The 15,269-nt window shown below is 45.6% G+C and overlaps 1 protein-coding gene across 8 annotated transcripts in view; it reads left to right on the top strand.

The window, feature by feature from the left end:
* Positions 1–15,269, top strand: part of PAQR5 (progestin and adipoQ receptor family member 5) — a 70,229-nt gene that overhangs the window by 32,235 nt on the left and 22,725 nt on the right. For 7 of the 8 annotated variants that reach the window (XM_077881677.1, XM_077881678.1, XM_077881679.1 and 4 more), the window contains one exon: positions 13,820–13,947. In XM_077881677.1, coding sequence (XP_077737803.1) covers positions 13,820–13,947 — 128 coding nt within the window. Of the gene's footprint in view, positions 1–13,366; positions 13,534–13,819; positions 13,948–15,269 lie in introns of those variants that run through there. The other variant, XM_077881683.1, reaches the window with a different exon arrangement.

A 15,269-nucleotide genomic window follows, 5' to 3' on the forward strand; every position in this document is an offset into this window, starting at 1 on the left:
AGGAGGCTCAGGCCAGGTGCAGCTGGGGGCGAGGAGGAGGGTGGTCTCGCGGGCCTGGGCCCGGGCCCCCTCGTGGACTGCCGGGCCCCGGAGCTCCCATGCAGCCACCCTGAGACCCCTGTACGCATCGGCCACCCGCATTGGTAATGGGTCTGCGGTGAGGCCAGGCTGCTGGTGAGCCCCAGCCGGCCGGCGCACCTGTCCCCGGCAGAGAAGGCATCATTTCCTCCACACCATTGTTGCCACTGTCAGAGTCCCTTCCTCTTTCACGGAAGATGAACACGTGTTATTTCACAGTGGGATGTTTGATCTGGAGGAGACCAGATGAAGGGGGACCTCTCCACTCGGGAACACTAGTCCTGGGCGCCCTCAGCCCTGTGTGCAGAGTTCAAGAGCGGGCAGGTGGCCAGTGTGTGGCTGGGTGGCTGCAGCTAGGTGGCTCCGAGGGGACGGTTGGACACCAGCCAGAGCTGTCTGGTGGGAAGCGACAATGGACACGGCAGGCGACAGACAGAAACGAGGCTGGCCTCGCAGGAAGCCCCGCATGTGCTCCCAGGGCTGTGTCGCCTGCTGCGATTTTCTCTGCTGGCTTCTACCCACAGAGCACTAGTGGCGGCAACTACTGAGAGCATGGGCTGATCCTTTGATCGTTCAGTCACGACATTTTTCTTGACAGCCTGCGATGATGTGCAAGGTGTCACTTTTCACTTTATTGATGGTATCCTTTGAAGCACAAGTCTTTTGTGTGTGTGTGTGTGTGTGTATTTTTTATTGGAGTTCGATTTGCCAACATATAGCATAACACCCAGTGCTCATCCCGTCAAGTGCCCCCCTCAGTGCCCATCACCCAGTCACCCCCACCCCCTCCCACCTCTCTTTCCACTTCCCCTTGTTCATTTCCCAGAGTTAGGTGTCTCTCATGTGCTGTCATCCTCATTGATTTTTCCCACTAATTTTCTCTCCTTTCCCCTTTATTCCCTTTCACTCTTTTTTATATTCCCTGTATGAGTGAAACCATATAATGTTTGTCCTTCTCTGATTGACCTCACTCAGCATCATACCCTCCAGTTCCATCCATGTTGAAGCAAATGGTGGGTATTTGTCGTTTCTGATGGCTGAGGAATATTCCATTGTGTACATAGACCACAGCTTCTTTATCCATTCATTTGTCGATGGACGCTGAGGCTCCTTCCACAGTTTGGCTATTGTGGACATTGCTGCTAGAAACATCGGGGTGCAGGTGTCTTGGCTCTTCACTGCATCTGTATCTTTGGGGTAAATCCCCAGCAGTGCAACTGCTGGGTCGTAGGGCAGATCTATTTTTAACTCTTTGAGGAACCTCCACACAGTTTTCCCAAGTGGCTGCACCAGTTCACATTCCCACCAACAGTGCAAGAGGGTTCCCCTTTCGCCACATCCTCGCCAACATTTGTTGTTTCCTGTCTTGTTAATTTTCACATTTCTCACTAGTGTGAGGTGGTATCTCATTGTGGTTTTGATTTGTATTTCCCTGATGGCCAGTGATGAGGAGCATTTTCTCATGTGCGTGTTGGCCATGTCTATGTCTTCCTCTGTGAGATTTCTGTTCATGTCTTTTGCCCATTTCATAATTGGATTGTTTCTTTGCTGTTGAGTTTAGTAAGTTCTTTATAGATCTTGGATACTAGCCCTTTATCTGATATGTCATTTGCAAGTATTGAAGCACATCTTAAATTTTGCTATTAATCTATTTTTTAAATCATTTTCTTGCTTGTGATTTTGGTGTCATATTTAAGAATCCTTGGTTAATTCAAGGTCTTGAAGATTTGCTCCTATATTTTCTTCTAAGAATCTTATCTCTTACATATAGATCTGTGATCCATTTTTGAGCTAATTATTGCATGTGGTGTGAGACAGGAGTCCAGCTTTCTTTTTTTTTTCTGTATATATATGTTGGTATCAAGTAGTTCCAACATCATTTCTTGGTAAGACTATTCCTTCTTCAGTAAATTGCCTTAGCTCCTTTACTGAAAATCAGTTGAGTATAAATGTGAGGGTTTACTTCTGGACTCTAACTTCTATTCTGTTGATTTGTTTTTGTGCCAGTACCACACTGTCTTCATTACTGTAGTGTTATAGTAAGACTTGAGAAATGTGAATCTTTCAACTTTGTTTTTTTCTTTTCCAGATTGTTTTGACTGTTTAAGGTCTCTTGCATTTCCATATGAATTTATTTTTTTATTTTTAAAAATATTTTATTTATTTACTCATGAGAGACACAGAGAGAGAGAGAGAGAGAGAGAGGCAGAGACACAGGCAGAGGAAGAAGCAGGCTCCATGCAGGGAGCCTGACGTGGGACTCGATCCCCGGTCTCCAGGATCACAACCAGGGCTAAAGGTGGCCTAAAGGTGGCTGAGCCACGGGGCTGTCCCATTTCCGTATGAATTTAAGGATCAGCTTGTCAATTGCTGCAAAACAAACCAAAAGGCAGCTGGGATTTATTTTAGGGATCGCATTGAATCTGTTGATCAACTTGGGGACCGTTACCATCTTAACAATATTAAGTCTTTTAATCCATGAACATGGGATGTCTTTGCATTTATTTAGATCCTGAATTTCTTTCAGTGATATTTTGTAGTTTTCAGTGCACGGGCTGACACCATGAAAAGAATTTTTTGAATTTATTCCTAAGCATTTTATTGGTTTTGATATTGCTGTACATGGAATTATTCCCTTAAATTCACTTTCATATTGTTCATTGCTAGCATATAAAAAGAAAACTAAGTTTTGTGGATCGATCTTACTTTCTGCAACCTTGCTGAACTTATTTATTAGTTCTAAAAGTTTCTTAGTTCTTGGTTTCTTAGATCCTTAGGATTTCCTGTATGTAAGGCTGTATCACCTGCAAATACAGTTTTGCATCTTCATTTCCTATCTAGATGCCTTTTGTTTCTTTTCCTTATCCAGTTGACCTAGCTGGAACTTCTGCCACGATAAAGCATAGAAGTGGTGAGAGCAGACATCCTTGTGTTGTTCCTGATCTTAGGGGGAAAGCATTCTATTTTCTACCACTAGAGTGTTAGCTGTGGCTTTTACTGGGTTGAAGAAGTTTAAAAAGATGAAATGCTTTTTCTGTGTCTATTGACATAATCATGTGGTTTTGTTTTTTTTCTCCTCTTAATCTTGCCAGCTTGCCTTTTTTTTTTTTTAATATTTGAAAAGAGGTGGATTTGTGGCTCAGTGGAGCCTTTCTGTTATGTATTTTATATCTCTAATGTCTGTTATTTTTTTATTATTTTCTTTCTGCTTTGGGTTCCTTTTGCTATTCCTGCTCTAACTTCTTAAGTTAATCACTCTGCCTTCTAATGTAAGCAAATGAGTTCATATATTTCCCTCAAGTATTGCTTTAACTGCAGACTACATGTGCTGTTTGAATTCATTTCTAATTTCCATTTTGATTTCTTATGTAACTTACGATTGCTCAGAAGTGTGTGTGAATTTTTTTTAATTCCCAAAAGTCTGGAGTTTTTGTTATTGATTTAACGTAATTGATTGCAGCCTGACAGTGTCCTCTGTATCATTCCCATCATGGAAATTTGTTTAGACTAGCTTTATGGTTTAGCACATGATCAATGTGCATAAATCTTCTAAGTGTGCCTGAAAATAATATATAATCTTCAGTTGTGGGGGCAGTATTGCATATGGGTCCTGTAAAATTGTTTTTTTTTTAAAGATTTTATTCATTTATTCATGAGAGATACACAGAGAGAGAGAGAGAGAGAGAGGCAGAGACATAGGCAGAGGGAGAAGCAGGGTGGGGAGCCTGATGCATGACTCGATTCCAGCACCCCAGGATCGTGCCTTGAGCCAAAGGCAGACTTTCAACCACTGAGCCACCCAGGCATCCCAGACCAAATTTTTTTTTATATTATTACTAATTGTATTCTGCTTGATGTATCAGTCATTGAGATATGTTAAAATCTTCCACCCTGATGGCAGATTTGTGGATTGCTCCTTGTATATAAGTCAATTTTTGCTTTATGTATTTCAAACCTGTATATTTTAGGTACATCCAGATTTATGTAATATCTTCCCAGTGCAGTAAATTTCTTATTATTTGGAGTGATTTTCTTGCTATCTAGTAATGCTTCCATCTTAGAATCTGTCTTGCAGTCATATAGTGAGTCCAACTTTTTTGTTTTTGTTATTTGTCTAGTTTATTTTTTTCCTTCCTTTGACTTTTAACCCCTCCTTGTCCTTATATTTTAACTGTATCTTGTGTAAATGGCACACAATTGGGTTTTATCTAGTTTGACAATATTTGTCATTTAACTGAATAGTTTAGTCTGTTTATATTAATAAAGATTATTGATATATTTACATTTATTTTGATCATCTTATGTGGTTTCTATTTGTTATTTTCTCTGTCCTTTCCTTTCTTGCTTTCTTTGTTTTTTTTTTTTTTTCTTGCTTTCTTTGGATTGAGTTTTACATCCTTATTTCTTTTTTCCTTTTAACATTTGATTTTCTCCTCCACTTGTTTTATAGTTAATATCTAGGAATATGCTCTGTATTTATTGGTTTAGTGATTGCTCCAGCTATTATAGCAAGAAAAATTGTATTAGGCAGGAATGTGAGGCCCCAGCTGATCACACAGAATGTTCTGGAATGGGGTTTGTCCTTCATACTTGTCCCAAAAGAGAAGAGGAAGTCAGGACTTCATATCCATCATCAATGGATATGTCTGCCGCCTCTGGGCAGGGAGTATAACATGGTCAATGTAGTGGCAGTTCCCAGAGAGGAATGGGTGACCCAGTTCTGGAGGGAAGGGTTCCCTCCTAAGTGCATCGTGGTATCTACTACAAGAAGATACCCTGCTTTGAACTGCTGTGGCCGAGATGTGACATTAACCAGAAATAGTCAGATGGCCCCAAACCAACTGCAAAAAGTCTGAGAAATGTAGGAAAGTAAATGGAATATGTGGTGAGCACCAGTTGTTCCTGCCACACCTAACTTACTGGATCTGCAGACCAGCAACTTTCAAATCCTAGAAGCTTATCAGTTTGTTTTCAAATATCCCAACAAAAGCATTATATTTTTCTCTTTCTGGAGAAATATTCCCTGTCTCTTATTTGATTTTTCAGATCTACCTCTTAATCTCTCTGGACTGCTTTCTTTGAATCTGCTTTCAGTTCACTGATTTTCTGTTCAATTAGATCCGGTCTGCTATTTATCCCTTCAATGATTTTTTATTTCAATGTTTCTTAACTTCCAAGTTATATTAGGTTCTTCATAAGTTTATTTGCCTTTCTTTCTTTGTTTTACCTTTAAAGAGTTTATTTATTTGAGAGAGAGACACACACACACACACACACACAGAAGGAGAGGGAGAAGCAGGCTCCCCAGTGAGCAAGGAGCCCTAAGCAGGGCTCAATCCCAGGACCCTGGGATCATGACCTGAGCCAAAGGCAGACACTTAACTGACTGAATCACCCAGGTGCCCCAGTCTGTTTACTTTTTATTCTTATTTTTAAGCTATTTTTTAAAACATACTGAACATACTGACTTTATATTTCAGTACCTGTTCCTCAATCTCTCTTTCTGCCATCTATGGTTTTTGCCATTTCTGATGCCTGGCCTTGTTTACAGGTGTGTGCCTGCTTGCATTAAAACAGAAATCCTGGGCAGCCCCGGTGGCCCAGCGGTTTAGCGCCGCCTTCAGCCCAGGGTGTGATCCTGGAGACCCGGGATCAAGTCCCACAGGGATCAAGTCCCACATCGGGCTCTCTGCCTGGAGCCCGCTTGTCCCTCTGCCTGTGTCTCTGCCTCTCTCTCTCTCTGTCATGAATAAATAAAGAAAGAAATCTTAAAAAAAAAAAAAAAACAACCTCCAGAAAGGATTTGCATTTGCTTTTGTTACCGGAGGGAGCCACAAAACTTTGACCTTTATCTGTTTGTAGCCACTTTAATTTTACCACTTGAGATTTCTTGGACCGTAGAGGTAATGTGGGTTTGGATCAGAAACCCATATGAGATCTAGCTGACGGTTCTGAATTCTGGGTAGAGATTGTTTCAGAAAGACAGCTTTCCTTATTCTCCTTCTGCCTGGTGGGATTTATTTCACATTCTCTCATCTTTAGAGTCCTAGCCTCATTGGCAAGATCTGCCGTTGTGTGTGTGTGTGTGTTTAAGACTTTTTTACTTATTTGAGACAGAGAAAGAGAGAGAGAGAGAGAGAGCACAAGCAAGGGCAGAGGAAAAAGCAGGGTCACAGCTGAGCAGGGAGCCCGACGTGGGACTCGATTCCAGGACCCCAGGATCGTGACCTGAGCCAAAGGCAGATGCTTAACCAGCTGAGCTACCCAAGGACCCCAGCAAGGCCTGTCTTTGATGGGCCTTGGGGTTCATCTCTTATTTGCAGAGCCTAGCAGCAGAAATTCTGATGCTGAAGGCAGCGTCCCACATGGGGCTCCTGGTTACCTTTTTATTGGGGAACCTGGTGACTTCCTCGCTTTTATGCCATCTCGCTGATACATTTATCCAGCATACGGTGCAGAATTCATCCAGCATTTTAATTGTTTTAGTTAGAAGGATCCTTTATGACATCTAATTGACCATCATTCTTTCCCAAGCCAGAAGGCCCCCAGCCATTCTTCCTGGTTCTTCTTCCATCATTCTGGGTCCAGTGATCTCTCCCTTCTGAGAACTCTGCTTAACACTTAGCATTTTTGTCAACTATAGCAATCGCTTGTTTCACTAGCATAGGTGCAGTGGATGTGATGGGCTTTTGCAAGCCAATGGACTAGTGGTTGCATCTTGGTTCTGCTATTAATTATGACCTTGGAAACTTCTCCCATTGAACTTCAGTTTCCTTATCTGTAAAATGGGGTTGGCAATCTTGATCCTGCAGTCCTCTCACGATGATCTGATGAGAGAGGGTCTGCTCCTAACATGCCCTGGGTCTGAATCAGGAGAACCATGGAGACCACAGACTGTATGTCTGAATGTGTAAAAGTTACATACGGAGCTAGAAGCAGTTATATAGAATGGTTCTGTTCTCCCTTGACAAATTTCCCTTCATAACCACAAAAGAGTATATGTAAAGCTCTAATTTTTATATAGCAAAAGCAAATGTCAGAGACAACTACATTTACCAATTGTTGTACAGATCTGGATGTCATGTTGATGGATTAGTGGTGTTTGGATGAGTAATAAAAAACATACATAATTTATAAATTAGTATATGTTTCATTAAATTTATTTTTTGTCTTTATTTCAGCAAAATTATGGGTTACATTGCTGTAATCAACATTATCACATAATTTGTGTTCTATTAACAGTGACTCAAAATTAGACCACTATTCTTAAGTCACTGAATCGTAGTTTTGTTTTGTTTTAAAATTAATTTCATTTGGGAGAAACTTCTGAGATTCCGCTCAGTTCTGTTAAGGCGAGGCAAGTGGAATTATCAAAAAATATTCTTAGGGATGCCTGGGTGGCTCAGGGGTTGAGCATTTGCCTTTGGCTCAGGGTGTGGTCCTGGGGTCCTGGGATGGAGTCCCACATTGGGCTCCCTGCATGGAGCCTGCTTCTCCCTCTGCCTCTCTCTCTGTGTCTCTCATGAATAAGACACAGTTTCTGCTCTCTGACCCTTTTTCTATGGCTACATCTCCCTCTGCCCCCTCTTTTTCTGCCTCCTCCTACTTTTAAAGGACCCCGAGATTACACCAGGCTCACCTGATAATCTGGATCATCTCTCTGTTTTAAGGCTAGTTGATGAGCAGCTTTAATTGCATCTCCGACCTTAGTTCCCCTTTGCCATATTAACTTTACATGTTCATGGTTTCTGGGATTAGGGCATGGACATCTTTGGGTGGGGGGGAGGCCATTATTCATCCTGCCATGGACTTTCTGATCATGTTATACTGTTACCACAACCTAACTCATGGCAGATTTTTATTTTTTTATTTTTATTTTATTTTATTTTTTAAAAAATTTTTAAAATTTATTTATGATAGTCACAGAGAGAGAGAGAGAGGCAGAGACACAGGCAGAGGGAGAAGCAGGCTCCATGCACCGGGAGCCCGATGTGGGATTCGATCCCGGGTCTCCAGGATCGCGCCCTGGGCCAAAGGCAGGCGCCAAACCGCTTGCGCTACCCAGGGATCCCTCATGGCAGATTTTTAAATCAGGGCCTAAAATTGAAAATTGCTTTCCTAGTTCTTAAATCAAAGACTGCATTTTTACAACAGATGTAAAACCAAGGGAACGCGCCATTGTTTCAACTTCCTTGCTTCATCTGTAGGTCTGTGCTGGGTATAGTGCTTGTCATTCAACGGGACTTTTCACCCTGGCACACCCTACCTGAATTGAGCAATATTAATTTTTTAAAGACATTCTATGTGTCTTTTTTCCCCTCACTATATTGTCTGTTAAATTACTAATATCCTTTGAATCCTCCATCCTGGGTAGGGAGATGTAATTTGGCTAGCTAATTCTTATCCATCTTTTATGTTCAGCTAGAAGAAATTTAGCTTCATTTTCTATAAATGTTGTGGCACATGCACAAAAAGCCATCCTCATGCTTGACTGAACGTCGGACACTTATTTTTTTAAAAACAGGACACTGGTGTTCTAAATGACATTCACCTGTCATTGCTGAATACCGACAGTGGTTGGCTGCAGTGGTTGGCTGTTACATCAACCTATCTGTGTAGTTCTAGTCATTGTGTGTGAGTTGTGCACAAGTGGTTTTACAGTATTTTAACTGAGATCCTAAGTCCCAACAAATAGCAGCAAGATTCCCAGGTGATCTGCCCATGCCTGTGGAAGCATGTTTGAGAGACGCCGATGTAGAGACATCATCACACACACCCCCGCGTGTCTTAGCCAGCTCGGGTGGCCATCACGGCGTGCCACAGCCTGGGAATTGAGCAATATTACTTTTGACTTCTCACAGTTCCAGAGGCTGGAAGTCCAAGATCGAAGTGCTGGTGGGGTTGGTTCTCTCGAGGCCTCTCCCATTAGCTTGTGGATGCGGCCTCCATGAAGCCCCCTCTCATGGTCCTTCCCCTGTGCCCGCACACCCCTTGGGTCTTCTCTGCTTCTGAGGGATGCCAGTCACATAAGACCAGAACCCAGTCTAACAGCCTCATTTTAACACAGTCTCCTCTTTAAGGACCCTGTCTCCAAATAGAGTCACATTCTGACGGTACTGGGGGTTCAGGCCTCAACATATGAGTTTTGTGGGGGCATGATTCAGCCTGTGACACACTTTTTTTTTTTTTAAAGATTTTATTTATTTATTCATGAGAGACAGAAAGAGAGAGAGAGAGGCACAGGCACAGGCAGAGGGAGAAGCAGGCTCCATGCAGGGAGCCTGATGCAGGACTTGATCCCTGACCCCCAGGATCAAGCCCTGGGCTGAAGGCGGCACTAAACCACTGAGCCACCCAGGCTGCCCTGTGACACATTTTGAAGAAGAAACGGAAGCTCAGAGGAATCCCTGACAGTCCACAATCACACTGTAGGCTAAGAGCCCTTCCGAGAGGCAGCATGATAGTATCAAGAGACTGTGCAAACTAAGACTGAGGTTTGTATACATGCGGCTTTCACATTGGCTGCTCCTCCTCCCGGGAGCTTGGAAAAATGTCTTAACCTTCCTGGACCTTAGTTTCCTTCTCTGTGAAATGGGGACATGTCCCTCACCAGGTCATGAGGACGGCTTGAGATCTGGATGGCAAGTGCAGATTGCCACCTGACCCCCCACTCTGCCTGCTGTCAGAATCTGCTCTTTATTGCTAGCCAGAATGCTCCATGATTTTCCCCAGGTGATTTGCAGCATAATAGCTAGAAACCAAGGTTTGAAAATGGGCACGGTGGAATTCCAGGCGTCAGCTGGCAGATGCGCAGCATCTTTCCTGGAAGCCAAGCCTTGGCAGGCACTAAAAGGAAAACCCACTGCTATACCCCTCCACTCCAGGTACCTGGGGGTTCTCACTTCTGAATAATAGGCTGCACATAATTTGATTTCATTTCACATTAAACTGCCTAGCCTGCAACCAGGGATGCGAGGTGGAATCCTACAAATCAATTCCACTGCGCAAATTAGCCAGCACCTGCTAACCTGGGGGTGCTTAGGAATGAGACCCAGCTATGGAGCACTGAGGCAGTGATTGCTATTTGCCTTTTGGGGCTGGACTGGGTATGAATGCAAAATTGTTTTCAGTGTTTCATTTGTTTAGATTTATGGAGATATCTTCTTTTAAGATCGACCCTATGCAGAGCGCTTTGGCAAGGTCAGAGAGGAAGATGGAGAGAATGCCACTCCTTTCCCGTGCTCGGAGGGGATTAGAGCAAGAGTCCATCTAGCATTTTGGCTTAATAAACTGAGGTTCAAGTTGGAGAGGGTAGGGGAAAGTCAGAACATTGCTCTTCTGAGACTAAAGGACTCCCTTTCTAACTAACTTCCTTCCTTTCTCCCTCCCTCCCTCCCTCCCTCCCTCCCTCCCTCCCTCTCTCCCTCCCTCCCTCCCTCCCTCTCTCCCTCCCTCCCTCCCTCCCTCTCTCCTTCCCTCCTTCCCTCTCTTTCCTTCTTTCTTCTTTCTTTCTTTCTTTCTTTCTTTCTTTCTTTCTTTCTTTCTTTCTTTCTTTCTTCTTTCTTTCTTTCTTCTTTCTTTCTTTCTTTTTCTTCTTTCTTTCTTTCTTTCTCTTTCTTCCTTTCTTTCCTTTCTTCCTTTCCTTTCCTTTCCTTTCTTTTCTTTTCTTTTCTTTTTTCTTTTCTTTTCTTTTTTCTTTTCTTTTCTTTTCTTTTCTTTCTTTGATTTTATTTATTTACCCATGAGAGACACACAGAGAGAGGCAGAGACATAGGCAGAGAGAGAAGCAGGCTCCATGCAGGGAGCCCATTGCGGAATTTGATCCCAGGACCCTGGGATCATGACCTGAGCCAAAGGCAGACCCTCAACTGCTGAGCCACCCAGGTGCCCCGAGACACATTTCTTTTATCCATTCTTTATCTGTCCTTTTTTATTTTTATTTTTTGGAGGAGCTGCTTGAAATCCTGCATCTATGGCATGGCTAGTGGGCTTCCCATCCAGGTCTGGGTGCAGGATAGCAGATCAGAGAAGATTCTTTTAATATAGGCCTAGTCCTGATGTTGGTTGTCAGCTGGCCTCCCCAGGTCTAGGGCAAGATTCCTAAGTGTGGTCAAGTTGTCCAGTTTGCGAATTTCCCAGCCCTTCTATTTTCCTCTGGTTCTCGACTGTGTTGGCATCTTCTCTTGCTTCCCAAAATTCAGGATCCAAAGAGAACAGTAGTCATACCCTGCATCACCCTGGGCAAAATGTAGACAGTATCCCCCTCCAGCTCCCGTCCACCCACTGCCCCTCTGTGAGCCCCATGTCTAAGCTGTCCCACAGCCCCGCCCTGTGTGCCGTCACCCCCCATGTGTCCAGCACTCTGCAGGCCTCTTATCATGAGATCTCCTCCTACACAGGATTTGCTAAACTTTCATGTGAGGGCGTGAATCATCAGTAACAGTGGCTCCTTTCTGGAGCCTTTGTGTTTTAATAAGAGGCCAATGCCTTAAAAAAACAAAATTTTTTTAATAAAGGGAAGACAGAAATATGAGATGGCATGATCCCCAGTATCGGCCACAGAGCCTTTGCTTGCCCACCGAGCACAACCCACCCCCCTCACATGGATTGAAGGCTGAAGGCCATGGGCCTGTCAGCATCCCTGGTGCGGTGGGCAGCTGCAAGCCAGGATTCCTGCTGCCTGAGACAGGAGCCCGTCCACTGTAAAGTGGGGATGTCAGCAGGATTGAACTGTGAATCAAAAACTGGAACAAATCGCTTTAATCAACTAAGACCCAAACCTAATTCAAATAGTATTTTTTCACTGGACCGTGAACCAGCTTCATGGGTCCCCCTCCCCCTGGTTGACCAGTTGAACCCAGAACTGAACTAAGAAGGGAACATACTCATGGTTTTATAGGTGAGGACACAGGCCCTGAGAGTCGTGGCTGCTCAAGGCCACATGGTACCTCAGTGGCCCAGATTTGACTCTTTACCCTGGTAACCCCTCACTCTCCCCACTTGACTCAGAACCTCAAGACATAGTACATGTTACCTATAGTGTACTTCTTTTTTTTTTTTTTTTTAAGATTTATTTATTTGAGAAAGAGGGGAGGGGAGATTAGAGGGGTAGAGAATCTCGAACAGACTCCACCCCCAGGGCAGAGCCCAACAGAGGGCTCGATCTCATGACTCTGAGATCGCGACCTGAGTCGAAACCAAGAGTCCGGTGCTTAGCAGACTGTGCCACCCCGGGGCGCCCCCTCTTGTGTACTTTTGAATGGATAATCCAGATGAGAGCCAGGTGCCTAGGTTGGTATTCTCCGTCTTCCCTTTCTCCCTCAGCCCCAGAAAACCACAGAGAAAACCGTAAAATGTACTTGTGACTCGATTTTTATTATGATTACTAGTGTGATCATTGTCATCATATTGCTCAATTAATCTACTTATTTTTAATTTACCTTTCAAAGCTTATGACAGCATTCCTCTAAATCAGTGGTTCTTTTTTTAAGAAAAAATTTAAATTCAGTTTGCCAATATAGAGTCTAAAACTTGGTGCTCATCACATCACATGCCCTCCTTACTGCCCGTCACCCAGTTACCCCTCCCCCCACCCACCTCCCCTAAGTCAGTGGTCCTTAACTGAGGTCACTTGGCCCCCAGGGGACATTGGCGCTATCTGGAGACATTTTTTGTTGTCATAGCTTGGGAGGGCATGTGCTGCTGGTATCATTAGGGAGAGGCCGTGGGTGCTGCTCACCTGTTGCCTAGGACAGCCACCCCCTCCCCCACAACACAAAATTACCTGCCCAGAGATGTCCACGGTGTCAAGATTGAGAAACCCTGGCTCAAATCAACACAGAACGGGAAGGAAAGTCTCAACGAGTCAAAGTCTCCACTTTGCTGTGTTCCTCACAGCCTCTGCCCAGCCTGTGTCCTTAAACTTCCATGATCCTTGTAATGGTGGCAGGAATACAATTTACATTCTACTCGTTTTCACTTCGTCGAGCACGCTGAGCTTTGTCCCTCCGGCCTCATTTTCACAATTATGTGTTCGGGGGGGGGTCTAATGGAGTCCTCCGGGGGGGTTGACACCCAGAGGTCAGCTCACCAGTCCACCCTTCTTCTCGGGGGTGGTGACCAAGGGATGCACCGAGTGGGCTGCGTGGAGGAGGGGGTGGCTTGTGCGGGCCCGGCTGTGGCAGCGCCTGCTCCGCCTGCATCCCAGGCCAACCATCACTGTCTTCATCATCAAAAGGCCTTTATGAAGCACCCTGGTGAATATATCCTGGCACTGCGGGAGGGCGGGGGGTGCATCTTCTTCAGAGATCTGCCCACCAGCTCCTGACATCTGGAGCATGTTGGCAGGGCCAGAAACGGTATATGTCATCCAACCGTGAAGACCCCCAATGACCGGGCTGTAGGCCCCAGGCAGAGGGCGCCACACCAGATTCTTAGGCACTATTCATGACAAGAGTAAGTATGTCTGCAAATGCGAAGATTGGCCGGATTCCCAAAGGGAGCCGGGGGCTCCGGCTCCCTCCTCCAGCTACAGGCTTCTTGAAGCACATGGGGTTGTGTAGAACCTACGGGCAGGACGAGAGAAGGAAGGGAGGGAGGCAGTTGGACAGCTCAGGGACTTGGGGTCACGTGTTCAAGCGCACAGCTTAGGAGAACACTCAGCACCACCAGAGCTGCTCCTCATGAGACCTTCTCACCCCCTCTGGCCTCATGCTGGTTCTCCTTCCTCTTCCCCCTGCAGGTGTTCCATGAGCAGGGCATCCTCTTCGGCTACCGACATCCACAGAGCTCCGCCACTGCCTGTGTCCTCAGCCTTTTCCAAATGACCAATGAGACCCTCAACATCTGGACTCACCTGCTGCCCTTCTGGTACCTTCCAGCCCTTTTGACCGGCCATGCCATTCAGGAGCCCTGGGGACTGGGGCTTCTTTAAAACCCAGGGGGGTTGAGAAGGCTGAGATTCCATGGTGGGATTTTTGGGATTCCCTCATGGTGCATGAGCGTGGAACTGGGGGATGTTGGGGCCTGCAGCTGGGGTGAGCTTTAGCATATAGATTCTAGTAGAATTGAAGGAGTTCTTGGTGGTTCCCCGATCTTTCCCTGCTCTGGGACTTGATTTGATCTTATCACCTTCAGTTTGGAGGCTTTCTGAGTCTCTCAGAAACCATGGTTAAAGTGTCACGAGCTGGAGCAAGTCACCTAACCTCTCTGAGCTTCACATTTTCCCATCTGTAAAGCAGAGTGATTGTCTTGAGGGTTGCCATGAGGATTATGGGGGAAAGCATTGGAAAGGGCATTGGGCATGGAGCTGTGGGAGCCCTGGGATCATTCTAGGGCCACAGTGGCTGGAGGCACTTGGTCAGGCAGCACTTTAATGGAGCAGCTTTGAGCTCAGAGGCCCGCTAAGACCACTGTTGGCCGACATCATTGTGGCCCGGGGAAGGGGGTGGCTTGCTTACATCGCATGGGAAGCCCTGTCCCCAGTCCAGAAGCCAAGAGAATAGCCAGAGAGCCGCACACAGAGAGGGCTCAAGGAAGGCAGTGCGTGATCAGAAGTCAGAAGACAGATCCAGGGCCAAACTGCAGGGGAAGGCTGGTGCCAGACGCCTCCCCAGAGACGAGAGAGCAGGCCTGGGTGCAATAGGGTGATTGTAAGGAAGCTCTCGGCTTGCAGACCGCTCAGGCTGGCCTCAAGACCCTGCTCCAGGAGGTCATTTGTCATCGTGTGTGTGTGTGATTTTAAATTAAGTAAACCTAAGTAAAAAGTCTACATGCTTACGAAGTGTAACTTGCAGATGGGGCTAGAGTCAGTGTCTTCCCCTGGCCCCCGTTCTCCCCGGAGCTGCCGGATCACCTGCTTCTTGCTGGTCTTCCTAGAGCTCCTCTGGAGACGTGAGCACCTGTGGTGTGCACACCCCTGGCCCCTTGTTCTCTCTTCCTGCTGCTCTTCCCTGACCCACAAGCCTCTCAGGTGGTGTTCCATTTTATGGATGAGCCGCAGGTGATTCCAACGGTTCTAAAGTTTGTGCTGTTGCCAGGAGCACGCTGGCCTGACCATGCTTGTTTATGGGTCTTGAGCTCCTGTGCACAGACCCCTGTGGGGTGACTTCTTAGCTGTCCTGAAGCTGAGCCACTCCAGCTGAGGCACACTGCTGCATACAACCCCCTGACCCTGCCAGGCCCTGAGAGAC

This window comes from Canis aureus, chromosome 32 (assembly GCF_053574225.1).
Source record: "Canis aureus isolate CA01 chromosome 32, VMU_Caureus_v.1.0, whole genome shotgun sequence".
NCBI classification, from domain to species: Eukaryota; Metazoa; Chordata; class Mammalia; order Carnivora; family Canidae; genus Canis; species Canis aureus.